This window comes from Barbus barbus (genome assembly GCF_936440315.1).
Source record: "Barbus barbus genome assembly, chromosome: 19".
NCBI lineage: Eukaryota > Metazoa > Chordata > Actinopteri > Cypriniformes > Cyprinidae > Barbus > Barbus barbus.
This window is the reverse complement of record NC_136747.1, coordinates 15,733,899-15,753,964: the sequence shown is the minus strand read 5'-3', so window position 1 is coordinate 15,753,964 and position 20,066 is coordinate 15,733,899. Positions and strand designations below refer to the sequence as shown.

The 20,066-nt window shown below is 36.4% G+C and overlaps 1 protein-coding gene across 1 annotated transcript in view; it reads left to right on the top strand.

Annotated features, from left to right (window-relative positions):
- The window catches only part of calcr (calcitonin receptor), a 47,091-nt gene extending 27,284 nt beyond the window's left edge, over positions 1-19,807 (top strand). Inside the window, exons 5-16 of the mRNA XM_079441962.1 lie at positions 1,767-1,870; positions 2,873-3,041; positions 3,164-3,274; positions 3,547-3,659; positions 4,763-4,854; positions 8,653-8,779; positions 12,153-12,306; positions 13,400-13,460; positions 13,559-13,625; positions 14,007-14,225; positions 14,313-14,354; positions 18,838-19,807. Coding sequence (XP_079298088.1) covers positions 1,767-1,870; positions 2,873-3,041; positions 3,164-3,274; positions 3,547-3,659; positions 4,763-4,854; positions 8,653-8,779; positions 12,153-12,306; positions 13,400-13,460; positions 13,559-13,625; positions 14,007-14,225; positions 14,313-14,354; positions 18,838-19,059 — 1,481 coding nt within the window. The 3' untranslated portion in view covers positions 19,060-19,807. The remainder of the gene's footprint in view (positions 1-1,766; positions 1,871-2,872; positions 3,042-3,163; positions 3,275-3,546; positions 3,660-4,762; positions 4,855-8,652; positions 8,780-12,152; positions 12,307-13,399; positions 13,461-13,558; positions 13,626-14,006; positions 14,226-14,312; positions 14,355-18,837) is intronic.
- Positions 19,808-20,066: the final 259 nt, after the last annotated feature.

Here is a 20,066-nt window from a genome sequence, read left to right as displayed (position 1 = left end):
GCTGCTAACCACAGTCTGAGATGTGCAGTCCCTCAGCCGGACATACTGAGGCCTTCCAGTGAGGTAATCTGTGATCCACCTCACCAGATATGAGTCCACACCCATCATTTTCAGTTTGTCACTCAGTAGCAGAGGCTGGATGGTGTTGAAAGCGCTGGAGAAATCAAAGAACATAATTCTCACAGCATTACTGCCCCTATCCAAGTACGAGAAAGACCGGTGAAGCAGATAGAGAATGGCATCATCCACACCCACTTTCTCCTGATAGGAAAACTGCAGTGGATCAAGTGAATGTTGAACCTGTGATCTAAGGTGGTGTAGCAGCAACTGCTCCATGGTCTTCATGACATGAGATGTTAGAGTGACGGGCCTGAAGTCATTCAGCTCCTTAGGCTGTGGTCCTTCAGAACAGGAATGATGCAGGACGTTTTCCACTGCACTGGAGCCCTCCCAACTCGCATACTCAGGTTATAGATGTGCTGCAGGGGGTCACCCAGCTCCAGAGCACAGGCCCTGAGTAGCCTGGGACACACACCATCTGGCCCGGCTGCTTTGCTGGTGTGTAGCCTCCTCAACTCTCCACTCACCTGAGCTACTGTAAAGGTAGGTGGAGAAGGGAGGATGTTGCTCTCCCCAGAAGGTGTCAGAAGGGGGAAAGTGTCAGTGGATAATGGGGAGGGTAGTAGGGGGATGATTTCTTCACATCCAGCAGTGTTGGTCAGAGGAGGTGCAGGGTTGGCAGCGGGACAGATTGCAGCAGTGGGGGCAGGGCAGTCAAACCTGTTGAAGAAGTTGTTAAACTGATTGGCTTAGAGCAGCATCCCGTGATGGTCTTCATCCCATTCCACACCTCCCTTGTACTGTTCTGCTGCAGTTTCTGCTCCACTTTCCTTCTGTAGGTATTTTTGGCTTCTTTCAGCTGGACTTTGAGCTCCCTTTGTACGCGTCTTAGCTCGTTCTGGTCACCATCCCTGAAGGCTCTCTTCTGTTGATTAAGGAGGTCCTTGATATTGCTGGTAATCCAGGGTTTGTTGTTGGAAAAAGCAGTGTACAGTTCTAGTAGGGACCACAACATCCATGCAGAAGTTCATGTAGTCAGTTATGCAGCTGGTGATACCCTCAAGGTCCTCACCATATGACTCCTGCAGCATTCTGAATTCTCTCCATACCTTGGGCTTGTAGTAAGACCGGAGCAGGACCAGGTTGTGGTCTGATTTCCCCAGTGGTAGCAGAGGAATGGCAGTGTATGCATCCCTTACAATGAAACACATTATTATGAAACACAAGATGTTGCTCCAAAGAATGAATTCCAAAGCACAAACGGCAAGCTACTGTGAAGAAACGTGAAGTCCTATAATGAAACAAAGGTGATAAAATCATTGTCTCAGACTGTCTGGAAACATTCATATAAGCTTTTATTTAGAAGTGCAAAAACAATTTATTAGCTGACATGCAGTGTTGTTCTAAGGGGAAGGATCTTTGCTACAGGACAACGTTTCATATCAAACATTTAATTTCTGATTTGATTTCTGTTTCTAAATGTCAGTGAAATAAAGCAGTGACCATAGGATATAACAGGAGTTTGCCGAGGTCCTGAAATATTGATATTCTCTGCTGTTCGCTGATAGAGATCTCTCCGTCTGAGACTCTGCTCAGTGTGTTTGTTCTAACACACAGATTGATTGATTCCAGAGGCCGAAGACTGGAGTTAATCACTGGAACACTTAGGCTCAAGTCGTTACACTAAACTTTCTTTTTCCTTGCAGAAAAAGTAACCAAATACTGTGATGAATCTGGCAACTGGGTACACAGTTCATCTATCAATAAGACCTGGTCCCACTGTCTCACATTCTCAAAGGAGAAAATAAAGGTAAAATATTAGCACACTATAATGAGCTGTAGATTTGTTTGGTAATACCACTAAAATTGGTTTGCCCTAAGCAGAAATAAATACAACACAGTACAATTGCTTATAACTTTTAATCAATAGGTAGTGCTGTCGCCAAATTGATATATTTACAGCGCATTGTGGCAATGATTTTGAGCATTATGTAAATATGCAGAGTCCTTTCCATTGTGAAATTAAATATTTAACTGAAAAATATGGTAACACTTTAGAATAGGGAACACTTATTCACTATTAACTGCGACTTTTCCCTCAATAAATTCCTAATTTGCTGCTTATTAATAATTAGTATGGTAGTTGTCAAGTTTAAGTATTGGGTAGGATTAGGGACGTAGAATAAGGCATTAATATGTGCTTAATTACTACTAATAAATGGCTAATATTCTAGTAATATGCATGCTAATAAGCAACTAGTTAAGAGACCCTAAAATAAAGTGTTAATATTAAGCAGCACAACTTGTTGATAATATTAATAACCACATTAAAATGATGTGACACTGAAGACTAAAATAACGGATGCTAAAAATTTAGCTTTGCCATCAAATTACATTTTTTTTGTAATAGAAAATGGATTTGGAGTCTTGGTTAGCATAAGAGACTTCTTTCAAAAACATATAAAAAAATCTCCTGACCCCAAACTTTTGAAAGGTAATGTGTGTTTTCAACAGGGAACTAAATGTCTTGTCAATCAGACATCAATCCATTGGGCCCAACTGTTAACTGTGAGGTTAGAGAGGATTTAACAGGACCCAAAATTGGCAGGAATTGTCAGACCCCCCTCAGCAGGAGGGCCAAATTTCACAACTTCTTTAAATACGGTTTATGGAATGCATAGACTCTCAGCAAGAAGAAAGAGAAATGACAGATACAACTGACACTTCAAATCTTGGCCCCTAATTATCCATCAGGCCTATATTCAGATATTTCTTTTATGTGTATTCTCAAAACGAATGTATTCTTCTTCAGACGTTACCAGTTCATGGCTTTTTAGAGATGGAGACGGAGATGGATCCAACCGCTGAGAGTCAGGTCAGCCCCGTAGTGACTCAGAAAGCAGAGGAGAGGAGGAAGATCATTGATGGTCAATATAAATGCTTTGAGAAAATGAACAGAGACCAGCCATATAACAAATCAGGTGTGAAAACAGAGAGCCTCAAAAGAGGTTTTAGATTGAATCATCAGAAACTCATAGTGCAAAGTGCAGAGTGCAATTGCATGGTGGAATTGGCCCTGATTGTTTGTGTGCTTGTCTTTTAGGTCTATACTGCAACCGCACATGGGATGGTTGGCTATGCTGGGACGACACGCCAGCAGGAACGTACACATCTCAAAACTGTCCCAATTACTTCCCTGACTTTGACTCTACTGGTACAATTCATTCATTTGTTATTGAGGTTTTAAAACCAGTTTAGAACCACTGCACTAGTCTACACCAATGCAATTCTTAAAGAATTTTCAAACGGTTTTTGAAGGATACGTTAAAACCTGACTTGCATATAAAATGCACATTTGTTTTTGAAAACTGTACTAAAGCAATCTGAAAGCGCTGAGCCTTCCTGTTACCAGGATTACTTTAAAAGCTGAAGTATAAAGGCTTGTGAAATGCACTTATTCTCACATCTTTATCCTCGTTTATTTAGAAAAGGTCACCAAGTATTGTGATGAGACAGGAAACTGGTTTAGGCACCCTGAGACAAACAGGACATGGTCCAACTACACCCTCTGCATTGCTCACACCAAGGACAAGCTCAAGGTAGGTCATCTTTAAATTCTGCACCTGTCTTAAATTAACATTGTGTATATCTCTGGTAATTAAATGGTCAGATGTTATGAAAGTAAACTCCTACACACGTTAGAGTGACAGTATAAAGACTTTATTTCCTGTGATTTAGTCCATGTGTTTAAACATGTAGGGCTGAATTACAGCTAGGCAGGACAAATAATTAGCAGATTTCTGGGCAAACATACCACAAAAGTATAAATATGATACTTACAGTACATCTCAGATTGGTCAATATATGATTTAAAAGCTGTTCCTGGAGGGCATGTTGGATTTGAGTGTTCACTCAGTGGCAGTGAAGCGGAAGGCAGTTTCAGTTTAACTAAAGAGCTTTTCTGGAGGACAGTGGCAATGAAAATTATTAATAACATAATGGTTTTAGTGCCGAACAACTGCTGCTTTACAAACTGCGAGGGATAGAGAGAGGGAGAGCAGGGAAAATGTCAGCTCAGACAAGCTCCAATAAAGTCTGTGCACGTCACTCTATCAAATCAGATGAAATTGCATGGAGTTTATGAAAAAGGTACAACAAATTGAGATGTGCACTTTCAAATGGAGATATGCTACTTTTAAGCCTTCTTACTACTTTGAGATTTCATCCTTGTTCCTTGAAACTTGCTGTTCAGTATCACACATCAAAATATGCTTACATAATCGTTTTTCTTTTATCATGTTATGATTAATACCTTGAAAAATACACTTGAAGGGTTGATACTTTTTCCCATCTTGTGAGAACTGATTATACCCAGGATATTAATATGAAAATACACTTTTGACACCCTGTATGAATAATTTAATTGCAGTTGCAAACACAATTGAATTTCATATGATATAATTCTTTAACTGGTGTATGTTCTGTATATAAACTGTTTTTATGCTATTTTGGAACCTTTTTAATATCAGGAATATTCTTAATATAAAAATACTGAATAATGAATTGCAAGAATATAAAAGGTCAATTTCAAAATTGCTATCATTAGTTTTACATTAGGGTCTCATTATGAGTCTCTTGAATGCAAAAAATTAAAAAGAACATGGTTAAAAGTCTAATCATAACGTTATTTTTCTCATTTCAGATGGCGTATATTTTGTATTACATGGCAATTGTGGGTCATGCTCTTTCTATAGTGTCCCTTCTCATCTCGTTGGCCATTTTCTTTTATTTCAGGTGAGTTTACGTCTTGTACTGTATCCACCCATATGACTTGAAGAAGCCTTGAAATATCAGCTGCATAGTTGCAGTTACTTCAGACCGATCAATAAACCTTTTGATGATGGGTTGCTCAGTTGTTTACTTGTTTTTGGTAGGGCTTTGTGTTGTCTACTCTCAAACAGTTTGTCATTTGTCAGAGCTGTTGACGATGACGGTGTAGAGGTAGATTGCTGCGGTGGCATATGAGATTTATTTAATTGACAGAGTCGACGTTTAAGCTTTTCAAAGCGAGATTTACCAAGAGGCTCTCGGTTACCCCATTTATCACAGCAGCCAATTCAAACCAAATAGAAAAGATGGATCGGCATTCCCGTCAGCATGGCCACACGGAAATGCAGTCTGAACCCTGAGTTAAATACGTTAACCCCTGAATTATATACAACTGCTGTTCAGGCGATTCCTTCTACAGAGTCAGGAAAACTTTCCTTTTTTTCTGGGCGTATTGACTGAATTACCATATACAGTGTCTCGCAAATGCATCAAAATCTAAACCAACCCTCTTATTTGACTGAATTGTAAATGATACATTGAAATGTAATTCATTTTTGTATATGCACTGAAACCCAAAAGGAATTATTTCAATGTCATATTGTTTTGGCTAAGAAAAAAAATGTAGCTGTTTTGGATGTTTATAATTTTATACGGATGAAAAACAGTTTTACTTAGTTATTTAAAAGCATTTATATTGTGACATTTTAGATTAAAGTATTTAAAAATTTTAAGTATTCAGCAGACGTTACAGATTTAGTAAACAAAGACATAAATTAGGAAAAGCGTACAAACAAAATCCAAGTGTTTTGATGTCTCAGTCGGCATTGCTGGTTTAACTCTCTGGATGTGGAAGTTAAACCAGACCACCCAAACACTGTGAAAATGTGGTCCCTAAATACTTAATGCATAAACAAGAAAAGCTTCTCATCAAAAGAACTTGGACAATCTGATCAAATTAAAATAAATAAAAATATGTATGGGGCAAAAAGCATGGAAATTCTACTGGGGAACCTGTTTTAACTGGCTGAAAGTTTATCTTTTAGTAGGAGAATGAACTCAACTACAATTTCTTTACAAACAAGTTTTAATGGTTGGGTTGGACTGGACTGTGTAAGAAAAGCAGCTAATAATTGTCCAGCATAAATGGGAACTACTGTTTAAAAACATCTCATAAAGTTGGTTGAGAGAATGCCCAGAGCTATAATCTAAGATAAAATATCAAGATGTGTGATTTTTGGTCTTTTCCCTTAAAACATCAATTTGTTTTCATAGCTTTGATGTCTGGACTATTTAAAGGTACAGTAGATGCTCTTTCCCGTTCATTTTCTCAACTGAAAATTGAACGGGAAAAATTTTTCAGTTCATTTTTCAACTGAATTAAAAAAAGGAGAGATTTAAATACGTTGCTCACATAAGTATACTTTTATTTTTGCCAGTCACAAATTGAAGTTATTAAGATTATTGATTTGGTGCTTGAAATAAAAACATCACAGAACATTACATTTCATTTTAGGAATTGTAATCCACTTCAAGGAGCGTGCATGTTTTTATGGACGTTTAATGATTTAGAGATACTTCTGTCATCAACATTAACAAATTAACTTTTAATAGGAGCCAACCGTTTGAAGTGTGTACAGACTGAAAGCAAAAGGTCCTTTGGCTCTGGCATTGCAAAAAAACGATAGTTTCTCATCATTGTGTTTTATTGAGTGTAAATCCTTGCTGTCCATTTGTCTGGCAGAGCTGCACTAAGCCCTCAGCCAAATGACAAGCATTATTCGTCAGGTTTTGTGTGTCATTTCATGCTAACTTGGTTTCCGTATGTTTGTATCCCCTAGGGTAAACTTAATTTCATGGGTAATTAAATGTAGGAGCCAAAGAGTCTTATATGCATTAGATGCCACATAAACTTTGGGTTATATGTTACATAGTTTGACAGCTGTATCCAGCGAGTAAACTTACAATCCCATAGTTTATTTTTTTCAGTACACTAAGCAATAATTAAATGAGATTAAAAGGAAATTTTGATTAAGACCTGATTTAAACATTAGTGCTCATTAGAAACATTGTTGTTTTGTTTGTTTTTAAGAAAAATACAACCACAGAACACAATTTAATTTAATTTAATAGCATTTTGATGTTAGCAGCTTAATTTGCTGTGCAATATTGATTATGGCATACACAAAATGTTTCATGTTCCTGAAAATGTAAATTAAAGATAATATATCATGTCTGGAGCAATCGCTATTTAACCAACATTTTAGACACATCTGTTTTTTCCTAAGGGGTCTGATCATTTTTGTTTCAAGGATTAATGGGAAATGAATTTGCAATTGTAAATAATTTTATTGTGTCATTTACAATGCATCACAAATTGTGTTTAACTGCTTTGGTACAATATCTGGAAGTGTAACATAGCTACGCTTGTTTTTACGTGAGATGGTGATATTTACAGTCCGATCTTTGGAGATGTCAAAGTCTTAATGTTGTCTTATTGGGTCCAGATGTGGTGCTAGGAGAGGTACGTGTCAGCATACAGCTGCACTAAGCTTTAATTTATGCTCCCTGAATAATGCCAGAAATTTTTGGTTTGGAATATGGGAAATAGCTTTGGAAAATAAGCTCAGTTTTCACTCCCATCCCTCTAGCTTTGCACTCAAATTGAGGTTAAATTGAGTGAAATCATGTGAGTAGCGTGACTTTCTTAATTGGTTGATTGTGATGCCATTTGTGTAAGGATATTTTATCATTATCTTTTGACAGCAAAATATAGATCAACTTGTTGTCTCAGAAGCTGTGTTTGTTGACAGAGATGAACTCCCAAATTTACCTTATTTTACAACTTCTGACCAACAACAAAACAGCATTTACTTTACAGCATTTTTCCAACATCGCGTTTTACATCGTTTTGAACTTGAACTTTATTTTTTTGCTGTTGTATAATTTATTTTCTCTCTCGCTCTCTCTCTCTCTCTATATATAGTATTTATGTTCTAAGTCCAGTTTAATCACTATTCCTTGATCTTATTGAGCTTCATAAATTCAGTTTTGATATAATCCCTTGAGTTTTTATTTTCAACCACTAAGCAACATATAGTAAAAACAGGCAAGCATCTGACACATAATCACATTATTTGAAATGAAGCCAGGATACTCAGGCCTCAGGTGACGCTTAATTTTAGTTCTGTTTACTTCATTAAACAATCATGATGAATCTAATTTTCTTTGATCTTTCGATATAAAAGAGTTCATTGTACTAAGAAAACATTCTGTACCATTCAGAACTCAAAAGTCCAAAAAGATCCATTTACTGAAACTTGGCTAAATTGTGTCTCATTTGGAATCATTGGATTCCTGATATTAACATATGACCACCCGCATGTGCACATCAGTGATGCCGGCCAATTCCTTATGAGGTCAGATGGAGGAAATTGGATAGATTATTCCTAAACACCAGAAATAAAAAGTGTAGAAAGTCAAGTCAACTGTAATTGTTACAGTTTGCTCTGCATGTTTGCCTAGTTTTATGAATCAGTCATGCAGGCTTTGCAAAGAGGCATTTAAGGATGGAACAGACAAAATCTATATTAAATCTGGCAAATCTTGGAAATGCTGAAAAGTTGAGTGCTTGAGGCTTGTGAAAAATGGAATCCATCAGAAGCAGACTGATTTATGATTATGTATCTAAACTATCCAAAAGATGACCTGCCAAACTGAATTGATGAATGATCAGTGATTAATATTTCTTTGTCTATCATCCAGGAGTCTGAGCTGTCAGAGAATCACTCTACACAAGAACCTGTTCTGCTCATATGTGCTCAACTCAGCCTTCACCATTGTCAACCTCATAACTGTGGTCAACAACCCCAAAGTGGTGGAGAGGAATCCGGTGCGTGCTCTCACATCCACAATTACTGCCAGTAATGCTTGCTGTTTGTGAAAAGTGAGGAAAAAGAGGCTGATCCACATGTTAGAGAACAGGTGTGAACAACCTGAGTAATTGTACTCCATCAGATCAAATCAAATATGTTTTCCTTGCAATTTCATTTAGACCTTTAAAGTACAAAGCACATATTTCACCATTTAAATGCTGTTTAAAAGTTCAGGGTCAGTAATATTTATTTATTTATTTATTGTTTGCTTTAAAATAAGAAATTAACAATTTTACATTTAGCAAGGATGCATTAACTGGATCAAAAGTGACACTAAAGGCATTTATAATGTTGCAAAAGTTTTCTATTTGAAATAAATGCTGTTCTTTTGAACTTTAATCAAAGAATCCTGAAAAAAATATATAATCATTTCCACAAAAATATTAAGCAGCACACCTGTTTTCAACATGAATGTTTCTCAAAATCTTCAAGAAATGTGTCTTAAGCAGCAAATCAGCATATTAGAATGATTTCTGAAGGATCATGCGTCACCAAAGACTGGATTAATGATGCTGAAAAATCAGCTTTGCCATCACAGGAATAAATTACACTTGAAATATACCAGTTATTTTAAATTATAATAAGATTTCCTAATATTACTGTTTTTACTGTATTTTTTATTCAAATATATGCAACTATGCTGTGCATAAGACAATTGTACTAAGATAGTTTATATATTCAGTTTCAATAATGAGAATATATATATATATATATATATATATTTTTTTTTTTTCATTTAAATACTTTTTAAATACAAAAAAAAAATACTACTACTTTTTACACTTCAGATGAATCTCATATTGAGTCCACCACAAAACTGTTTAATTCTCATTGTAGTTTCATTGCATAAGATCTTTGCTTGGAATATGATCTTTTCAGGCTTTGCTCTCTATGGAGGAATACATAAATCTGCCACACCGGAATGTACTGCATGATCTAAGAGGTGTGGTGAAGAGATATATTTCAAGAAAAACATTAACTTTTAGCTACTGTATCTAATGTGATTGAGGAGAATTGCCTATTCTTTTTTTCTGATGTAAAAACAGCTAAAAAGAGAGACAGTCTAAAATGAGTTTTTGCACCCTGCTGTCCGGGGTTTGAAATGGCCTGTCATCATGTGTGGAGGATTGGATGAATAGATTCTGAAGTTCTTAAAAGGACTAGAGTGCATTGGAGGTGTAGTTTTGGAGTTGCAGAAAGACGATAATCACTGTTCTTACTTGCCTGAGAATATTGGGTCATGTCTGAAAGATGCATTATCACATTCACCAGACTCCGTTTAAAAAAACAAAACAAAACCGCTGCTGTGCCTGTCAAAGTACCATCCTTATGCTTTCTCAAAATTATATCTGTTTTATGCGGCCAGTGTAATACAGATGTCTTGATGTCTTGAAATGTGAATTCTTAGGGGGGTGGGTGCATTCTCAATGTTTAATTTACGGTATCCTTGTTCAGACTGGAGAACAAGCTCCTTCTGTTTTTCCTTCCAACTCTGCAGAAGTCAATACAGAATGCATTCCCAGTCAAGGAGAAGAGTTTACAGAGTTACTCACTTTATTTTCGACTTAAATCCTGTTTCTGACATAGTCTGACAAGAACGCCATTGCATATCAAGGACATTTGAATTGAAGTAAAGAAGCCTTGACTCCTAAAGGGAAGCTGTGTGTGGAGAATAACATGTGTGAGGACTTGCTGCCAGTTGCGTGGGTGCAGCAGGCAGATGAGAGCTATGGACATATGGTAAAAAGTTAATCTGGATGACTGACGTGTTGTTGGGAGGTGTGTGATCCAGAGCTCAGCGGATTGAGAATAGACACTTTTGCCAGCATTTTCTAATTAAAATTGCACACGTTCTTAAAAAGGAGCCAGGCATCTCAAACATTAAGAGTAAGGTAATGTCTGGACCATGTCAAAGAGATAAAAATGGACAAAATGAATATTCTGCAGGTATTTGTGAAGTTAATGGCATGTTAATTAACTCATAATGTGAATTTAAGATTCTGGAACCTGTTTAAAAACATTTTTGTTGTGAATATTTAGTCTAGACTGTTCTTCTGGAGAACTGAAAAAAAGAAACATTGCCAAATGCAAATAATAAACTGCAACTAAATATATAATCCCACATGATTAGGATAGCAAAATAAATGTACTTGAGGAAGGAGAAAATGCTTCCCATATTTTTCTTGATGATTTCAAAGGTGAGCTGTCACCTAGTGTACTTAGTAATTTGGCTAAAACAACATTTGGATCAGTGTTTGTTCAATGTGTTAGGCTGTTAAATCACACTTCTGCTGTTGTTTATGCATTTATAAAATTGTCACTTGTCCTAATCAGCCTATGTCATGTTAATAATTTCACAAATGGACCCTTTTCACATTTCCCGGGTTCTCACAGGCAGACGTTGCCATATTTGGGTCAACTTCTATGGTGGTGAACGGAAACTACAACAAATATAATTTTTGCTTTCTCAGTTGCCCCAACAGCAAAAGAAAAAAAAAATCAATAGCATTTCTATGACTTTCCAAAAGAGGGAAATTTTTTTTAAGAGATTATGTTGATCATAACAAAGATGTCAAATTTGCCATTATTCCCTTTATGTCATTTAATGCCAAGGTAAGAAAACACAAATGAATATGTTATAAATGTACATTACATTTTTAAAAAAAAGAAAATATTAAAAACCTAAAGAGTTTGATTTATAATGTTAATAATGTGGCATGTACAGTTCATGAAATTGATATTTTGGTAACACTTTTGTATAAGAACCAGTTCTCACGATGAATTATAGTTGCTTATTAGCATGCCTATTATTAACATATTGGCTGTTTCTTAATACTTATAAAGCACATATTCTGCATGAATACATCTATATCCCTAATCCTATCCAATACCTAATTTTAACAGCTACCTTACTAACTAGTAATAAGCAGCAAATTAGGAGTTTATTGAGGCAAAACAATAGTTAATTGTTTGTTAACAGCGAGAATTGAACCTTAAAATAAAGTGTAACTATCATTTTTATCAACCAGCTGAAAACAACTGCAGTAGATAATTGGCAGAGCATTCATTTATTACTATCTTAACTAGCTAGACCAGGGCTGCGTTTCCCAAAAGCATTGTAAGCTTAAGTACATCACAGACCCATTGAAACCAACGGAGCTACGATCAGCTTACTCTTACGATGCTTTTGGGAATTGCAGACCCGCAAAAAAACTAGTAATTTATGGTAATTTACGCTGAAGGGCTGTCCTGTCAGATTTAATTTTTGCCTAAATTGCTTGTTGCAGTGAAACTTAAAGCACCTGTCTACTTCATTTCCCCCCTCTGTAGATTGGCTGCAAGGTGCTTCACTTCTTCCACATGTACATGCTGGGCTGTAACTATTTCTGGATGCTCTGTGAGGGGATTTACCTGCACACGCTGATTGTGGTGGCCGTATTTGCTGAGGAGCAGCATCTGCACTGGTATTATCTTCTGGGCTGGGGTGAGTCTCTGCCAGCTCTGCTGCCCCACAGTTCCTAGTTTTGCTTTCCCATCTGTTAGCAAACTCTAAATTGTAAATATGAACCCCCTCCCTATTTGCTCAGCACTGAGTGTAGCGTGACCTGTTTTCATAGGCAACTGTTTCATCAGTCTTTGCTCCATAATTTATTGGATGCATTTGCTCGTGGTCATGTCCTCATGCTCCATAAACAGATAACACGGTCGCCGACACAAACACTTGTTTAAAAACAGACAAATGAGCTCATCCACAGTTAGGACACAATGTGCTGGACACTTGTGGATGTTTGCGGTTCATGATTTGTTTCACATTCTGGTGTACTTAACGGTTCCCACTAGCAGTTTTATGATGACGGTTTATGGAAGATCAGGCCCTAACTGTCTTGTCTCACCTGTTCTGTATGCTAGCAATGACATGGGTCAGGAACTAGCCTGATGAATGGACAAGAAATTACCTGCATTGTGGAGCATTATTAAAGATTGGTCTGATATCCTCGTGCAGGATCTGTCATCTGTCCCCAAAATGCCTTATGGCTTTTCACGCTGTTCTGAGATTATTAAAAATTCCCACTGTAAAAAATGTCATTATTTACTCACTTTCTTGTTATGACTTACATTTGCCATGAAAAAAAAAAAAAACGTTTGTAAAATGTTTGAAGGAAAATGTTTGAAGAATGTCCAAGCCACTCTTTCCCATATGAGGGGATGTGAATGACGGGGGAAAAACTCTAGATGTATTATAAAAGTAGCTAATATCATCTATGCATTATTTTCCAAGTCATATGAAGTTATTCAATAACTTAGGGTAAGAAACAGGCTGAAATGTATGTCATTATTCACTGATAATCGACCCCTCCAGTGCCCAATTCCTCATGCATCAAAGACAGTTTAGTTTATTTAGACTATAGATGCTGAGTTTGTAGTGCACTATGATTTTAAATACTTCAATAAATCAAGTGAAGCATTTCGCCTGGTCATGGCTAGCCGTCTAATAACTGTTACAGCATTATCATTCATTTTACATTAGAGGTATAATATTTCGTGTTTGACTAATGTCTCAATTCTCCTTTCAACAGGATTCCCCTTGGTGCCTGCATCCATCCATGCTGTGGCAAGGAAGAAATACTTTGATGACAAGTGAGTAATGTTCACTGCTTTTCAGCAGTAAATACAGAAGACAGGCCAGGTTTAGTGGACAGTGGGTCTGATATGGGATTTATTGTATTTTCCACTAGCTGTTGGATGAGTGTGGAGACACATCTGCTCTACGTGGTTCACGGCCCCATCATGGCAGCTTTATTAGTGAGTCAGAGCCTTTTACATTTCTTGAATATATTTATCTATTATATTGAGTTTTTGCATATATTCACACAGCGTTTATCATGTATTTGCCCTGAATAATCCATTTTAATATTGAAAAAAACTTGAGTATGCTTAATGTTGAGGAAAATTTTTAATGCAATGTCATGTTCTTAGAGCCAAAATGACAAATATTGCGTTTAACTTCTCATTACAGCACTTTTCTGTTAAAATTGGATTATCGAGTCAATGGCTTTGTTCATTCACAGTTAATCAAGCTTAATTGTGGCAACGCTGTGTGAAATTAAAATCCAAATAGAGCATGTTAGTTAAGGACTGTTTGGAGAGCATAGGAGTTCATTTTTATTCTTTTTTATGTTGTAGGTCAATTTATTCTTTCTGCTGAACATAGTACGGGTTTTAGTGACCAAACTGAGAGATACGCATCGAGCTGAGTCTAACATGTATATGAAGGCAGTGAGGGCCACCCTCATTCTGGTGCCCTTATTGGGCATTCAGTTCGTCATCTTCCCTTGGCGGCCAGAGAACCGCTTGGCAGGAGAGATATACGATTACATCATGCACATATTAATGCATTACCAGGTAACGCAGACTGAATGTTAACTCTTTTTACTTGTGAAAGACATCTCAAAATGATTGTTAATGCTTCTATATTTTCTGTTTTGCAAGGGATTGCTGGTGGCAACCATATTCTGCTTTTTCAATGGAGAGGTAAGTAAATTACCTTATAATACATAAAGGCATATTTCACTCAAATTGTGGCATTATTCATTATGAAAACCTGTTTCTGTCGAGGAAAAAAATGAAAAAAAGGGTAATCGCAACTTTTTATTTCACAATTATGATATATTTTTTATTCTAAATTGCAAATTTACCACCGAATAAAAAAATTTAAACATCAGCCATTCTTTACATCAGAATTTTCTCCAAATTGTGTTTATATCTTGCATGCCTTTATATCTCACAATTATGAGAATAAAAGTCAGAATTGTGAGATATGAACTCTTGTAAGAAAAAAGTCAAAATTTTGAGATAAAAAGAAGAAACACACTTCCATCCAAACTACTTACCCTTACATCATGCATTTTAATGTTTTTGAAGAATATTATAAATATTTTCCATGCAACATCACAAAAAGCCTATAAAAGTAGTTCATAAGACTGATAATTCACATTCAAACTAAAACATTTTGTGACAAGATGGCAAGATCTTGTCAAAGGTGTGATGTCAAATGGAATTGGTTTTCACATATATTTCAACTAAACATGGATCGCCAGTTTGAATATATGGAATGGAGAATGACTTTCAAGAGGTACCTTAGACTAACAGTGAAAAACTAAAGTTTTCAACCCTTTTCTGATAAAAACTATACCTTCAGATGACTTGGAATACAGCATTCAGGTTTGATGTGACATGAGGGTGACTAATAATGACAATTACTTTCCACATTACATTAAAGAATGTCAAAATAATTCCTTATAAAAGAAATGTCATCCTTATAAAAGGGGCTAAATTTAAGCGAAATCACCCCCTGCGTGAAGGACGCGACCTTTGGGATAGCTTGACGTGTTGTCAAAACACCAAAGTGCTAGTGGCTGGTTTTCAGGAAGTCAGTCAGGCATTCAGACAGTTTCTGGTTGAATACCTGGCCATGTTGTGCAACTGACACATTGATTCAGACATGGTTGATGTCACTTTCCTCTATGATCTGTCAGGAAGCACACATGATATAACTGCTGACTTTTATTGCTTTTAAGGACAGTTTGATAACAACTATAGGGAGTTACAGTCTATGTGTCTAAACTAATAAGTAGTGCTGGGCTATGATTAATCGCATCCAAAATAAAAGTTTTTGTTTATATAATATGTATGTGTACATATATTTACATGTATATATTTATTTTCATATAATTTATATTATATATAAATGTATTTAATGTATAAACATAAAATTTTTCTTAAATATATACATGCATGTGTGTGTATTTGTATATACATAATAAATATACACAGTACACACATATATATTACGTACACAAAAACTATTATGGATGCGATTAATCGCGATTAATCATTGCTCAGCGCTACTAATAATCTTAAAGGGGTCATATGATGCGATTTCATGTTTTCCTTTCTCTTTGGAGTGTTACAAGCTGTTCATGCATAGATGAGATCCCTAAAGTTGCAAAGACTAAAGTCTTAAACCCAAAGAGATATTTTTTTATAAAAAATTAAGACTCGTCCACGCCCCCCTAAAATGGCTCATTCAAACACGCCCCCAAGTCTACGTCACAATGTGGAAATATTTGTGTAACGCCGCCCAAATGTTCACGCAAAGAAAGAAGGCATGGTTTCAGTAAACACAGTAGTGTTGATGCAGCCATGTCAAGGAGACGCTGTGTGTTTCTATGCGAAAGCAAATGCACTTTATTTGGCCTTCCGAAAGTAGATGCAATTAGGAATCATTGGTTAAGATTTGTTTACAACACAAACAGCACAACCCAAATGTTTGAATTTGTGCAATGCATTTTATGGACGACAGTTTCGTGAACCTAGTAGAGTATACATGATGGCTATTTCTAAAAACAAAACAAAAAAAAAGGGTAAATTCTGACTTTGCTTTGACAATCTAGCGCTTCTGAATCACAGACTGTAAGTATGTTTTGTTATTAGTTAAAGTTTCGATTAGTTCGAGTTTTGTTCGTGTAACGTGTTGTGTGTGTGTGTGAGGGGAACAGGGTCACATCACAGTGAAGTGTACAGCCCGTCAGAAATTGTCTTAACCGCGGCTTGTGTATTGCAAATACAGTACATACGAGCCTCATCACTGTGTTTCGTCACGCGACTCTGTTCTCCTTTCGGGCTCGAACTGATAAAGCTAACTTGAAAGCTGAAGCTCGCGATTATGGTAAGGGGCGTTACATTTCAGACGCGTGCTTGTGGTGTTCAACCAATCACAATGCACTGGGTCAGTTGACCAATCAGAGCAGACTGCACTTGTTGGAAGGAGGGGCTTTGTAGAAAACGACGTGTTTGAGAGAGGCGGGGCATAGAGGAACTACAATAATGTACAGTATTTGAAAAATAATGTGTTTTTTGAACATTAAAGCATGTCTATTGCTTTAATGTTGATTTCGGAAATATTGATTTCGGATCATTTTTAACCGAAAAAAAAGTCACGGACTGCAGCTTTAACTAATTGAATATTGCTTGTTCCACATCAGCTTTTTAACTGAATAAATTGAATTGATTTCAAACAAATGTATGCAGATTTTAACCTACTTAAATGCATTTGGAAAAGATGAGTTATTAAATAAAATCAAATAGACACAAATAGTTAATAATAAATTATGCATGATTTTTTTGAGAGCAGAAATATCACTTGTTTCATTTATGTATGACTTATAAATATGCATCAAATTAAATGTATTAGTTCTGTAAATTAATATATGTTAAAACTGTGAAATTCCAATGGATGGAAATTTTATTTGCAATTCAAATTCATGAATCTTTCGAGTGACCTGATTAAGACGTTGTCTGTGGCATTATACAGACTCTGATAGACTTTTCTCAAGGGTTCGTCGTAATAGCAAAAGACGTTTCTCACGTTGTGTATTTTCACATTCACCAAACATCTATTTGAAAGCCAGATGCTTTCAACGTTTCTCTCGAAGCGAGGGGGTGCATGAAAAGAGTATTAAGTGGCAGTAAATACCAACAAGCACGTCAAAGTACATTTACCAGACTTGAGGAAAACAGACTTAGAGCACTTATGCATGACAAAACCAAAACAACGAAGAGACAGTTTCATTAGAATACTCAGCATGAGGTTCCTGGCATGAACTTGAATGGAATGAATTAGCGCCTTTCATCCGCCTATGTGTAAGTCATGTTTTAAACATGCTGAATTATTTCTGGGCCTGGAAAATGGGTCAATTATTAGCCTATGCATGAGCAGCCAGCTTGCATCAGCATCAGTGGGTCCACAAACTATTTGGATGTGTCCTAAGCACAGATCCAGTTTCAGGACAATAAAAGGACCACTGACACAGAATAATATTTTCTTTGTGGTGGTGCTTGTTTACCTCAGCGGAATGATTCGTTCTAGTCTAATGTCCTTCCCCTGTGCCCCTGTCTCCTCTAGATTTGTGCCTGATCCAATATCCTTCTTTGTTATGTGTTAAAAATACACAGAGCGGTAATTGGCACATCAAATTCGTTTATGATAACAATAGAGTAATATAATTCCCACATTCTCCAAATCCACTAAATACACAGAGGTTAAAACAAAAACAGAATTTATACTTAAATGTTACTCAATTAACAATCGAAACACATTTAAGTGCAAGTAACTTTTCTCTTTAAAGTAACTCTGATGCACAAACAGTGCACTGCAGCTTGTCAAATCACAATGTCCTGACATCTGAAAAACAGATGTTAAACTAAAACCTGCTACCTGAAATTGTTTAACATTAAATTCAATAACAGCTGATTTTATAATGATTTTAAAAATATAATGTAGTTGTATACTGAATATAGCAAATGATTGTCGACTGTGTTTAAATCAAGTTCATCTTCAAGGATGGTTATAATAAAACTACAAAGACTCAAAGAGTCTTGTGATTGATGGGATGTCTGAGCACAAGGAAAAATTGCTATAGCTGTGTCCAATTTCCTTACACATTCAAACTTTGTACAAATTTCACCGGCGGATTCACAAGGACAGCCAAAATTATAAAAATTTGGGGTCAGTACATTTTTTGAAATGAATACTTCACAAAGGAAGAAAACAAAAGATTTATATTTCAAATAAATGCTGTTCTTTTGATCTTTCTATTCATCAAAGAATCCTCTTAAAAATGTATTATGGTTTTTACAAGTATTGCTTTTATAATAATAATAAATGGTTCTTGGAATTCAAATCGGCATAGACTGGAGTAACAACTGCTGAAAATTAAAAAATGACATTAAAATAGAAAACAATCATTTTAAATAGTAATAATATTTAACAATATTCCTATTTTACTGTATGTTCGATTAAATAAATGCAGCTTTGGTGAGCATAAGAGACCTTCAAAAACATTTCACTGACCTCAGTCATTATACGACCTCAATCTCTATATGATGTATTATGGCATAGTAAAGATTTGAAATAAGTAAAAGTTATATGTTAACGGATTGTTACATGTTGCAGGTCCAGGGAGCTCTGAAAAGGCAGTGGATGCAATACAAAGCCCAGTGGGGTCAGCGACGACGCGAGCACTGCTCCATGAGGTCCACCTCCTACACCGCCACCTCCATCACTGAGGTGCCCGCCTTCATGTACCATCATGACTGCAACAGTGAACACTTGAATGGTAAACAAACAGAAGACTCAGAGCTAGTCGCCCTCAAGACGGGTGAGACATATGCATAAACATTTGGAGAGAAAGATAATACTGGGAAAGAAAGTGATTCAATCAAACTGGAGACTGGAGACTCAGATTGACTGAACTTTTGCAAACTCCCCCATCTCAGACAGCACTTAAACGCTGACACCAGAACATTCAAAGCCTTGTGTTGGCAAAGCCGTTTCTGTTGAAATATTACTCAAGGCTTTGTTTATATTCTCTTCAGCTCTGCTTCTGCGAGTTGAAACGCAAAAGAAACGGAAAAAAAAAAAAAAAACCTGACATGGGTTGCGTTTTTTAAAATGTCATACTAAAGCTGCTAGTGTCAGGCTCCTCTCACATCCTTTTTGGGCTGGTGGCCACAAATAAAAAAAAAAGTTATTTTGCAAAAAACCAAAGGATGTGTTGATTTGTGGGATGCTGAGTGTTTCTCTAAAGCCACTTGGAAACGATCCTCCAGAAGACAATCTACACTCATCTGTCTCTGAACAAATGAAAGTTCTTCTGTGCCTGAATCCTGTTCCTGATGGTGGTGAAATGTCAGAGGAGGTTACAAAGATCTGTCTGATGGTCATTTCGCATTTGATAAAAATAGCTTTTTATCTGTCTTGCGAGACTTCTGACTGCTTTATTGTTTTTGCAGCTGTACTTTTCTGCCTCGTCTTTGTTGCGAAAGGGGGTATGGAGGAAAAGATGAACAACACAGACAATTTTAGGACTGCTTAAAAACAAACTCTTAAACCTGTGCATAGATATGCACAAAATGCATTCTGTAAACAAAAACAAACAAAAAAATATATATTTAATAAGCTCCCGTGTTTTAGAGTGCAGATTGTATTTATCAAGTCTGATTTCAAGGCATCTTTTCAGTGTTTTGGAGTGCTACTTTGCCAGTAAGTGCATTTCCTCTTGGAAACCAAAATCCACCTCTCATGAATGCACCAAATTCACTTCCACTTTTCTTCACCTGACATTATTTGAGCACAAATCACTTCTGGGTCTCACTGATTTCAGCTGAAAATACGAAGCACCA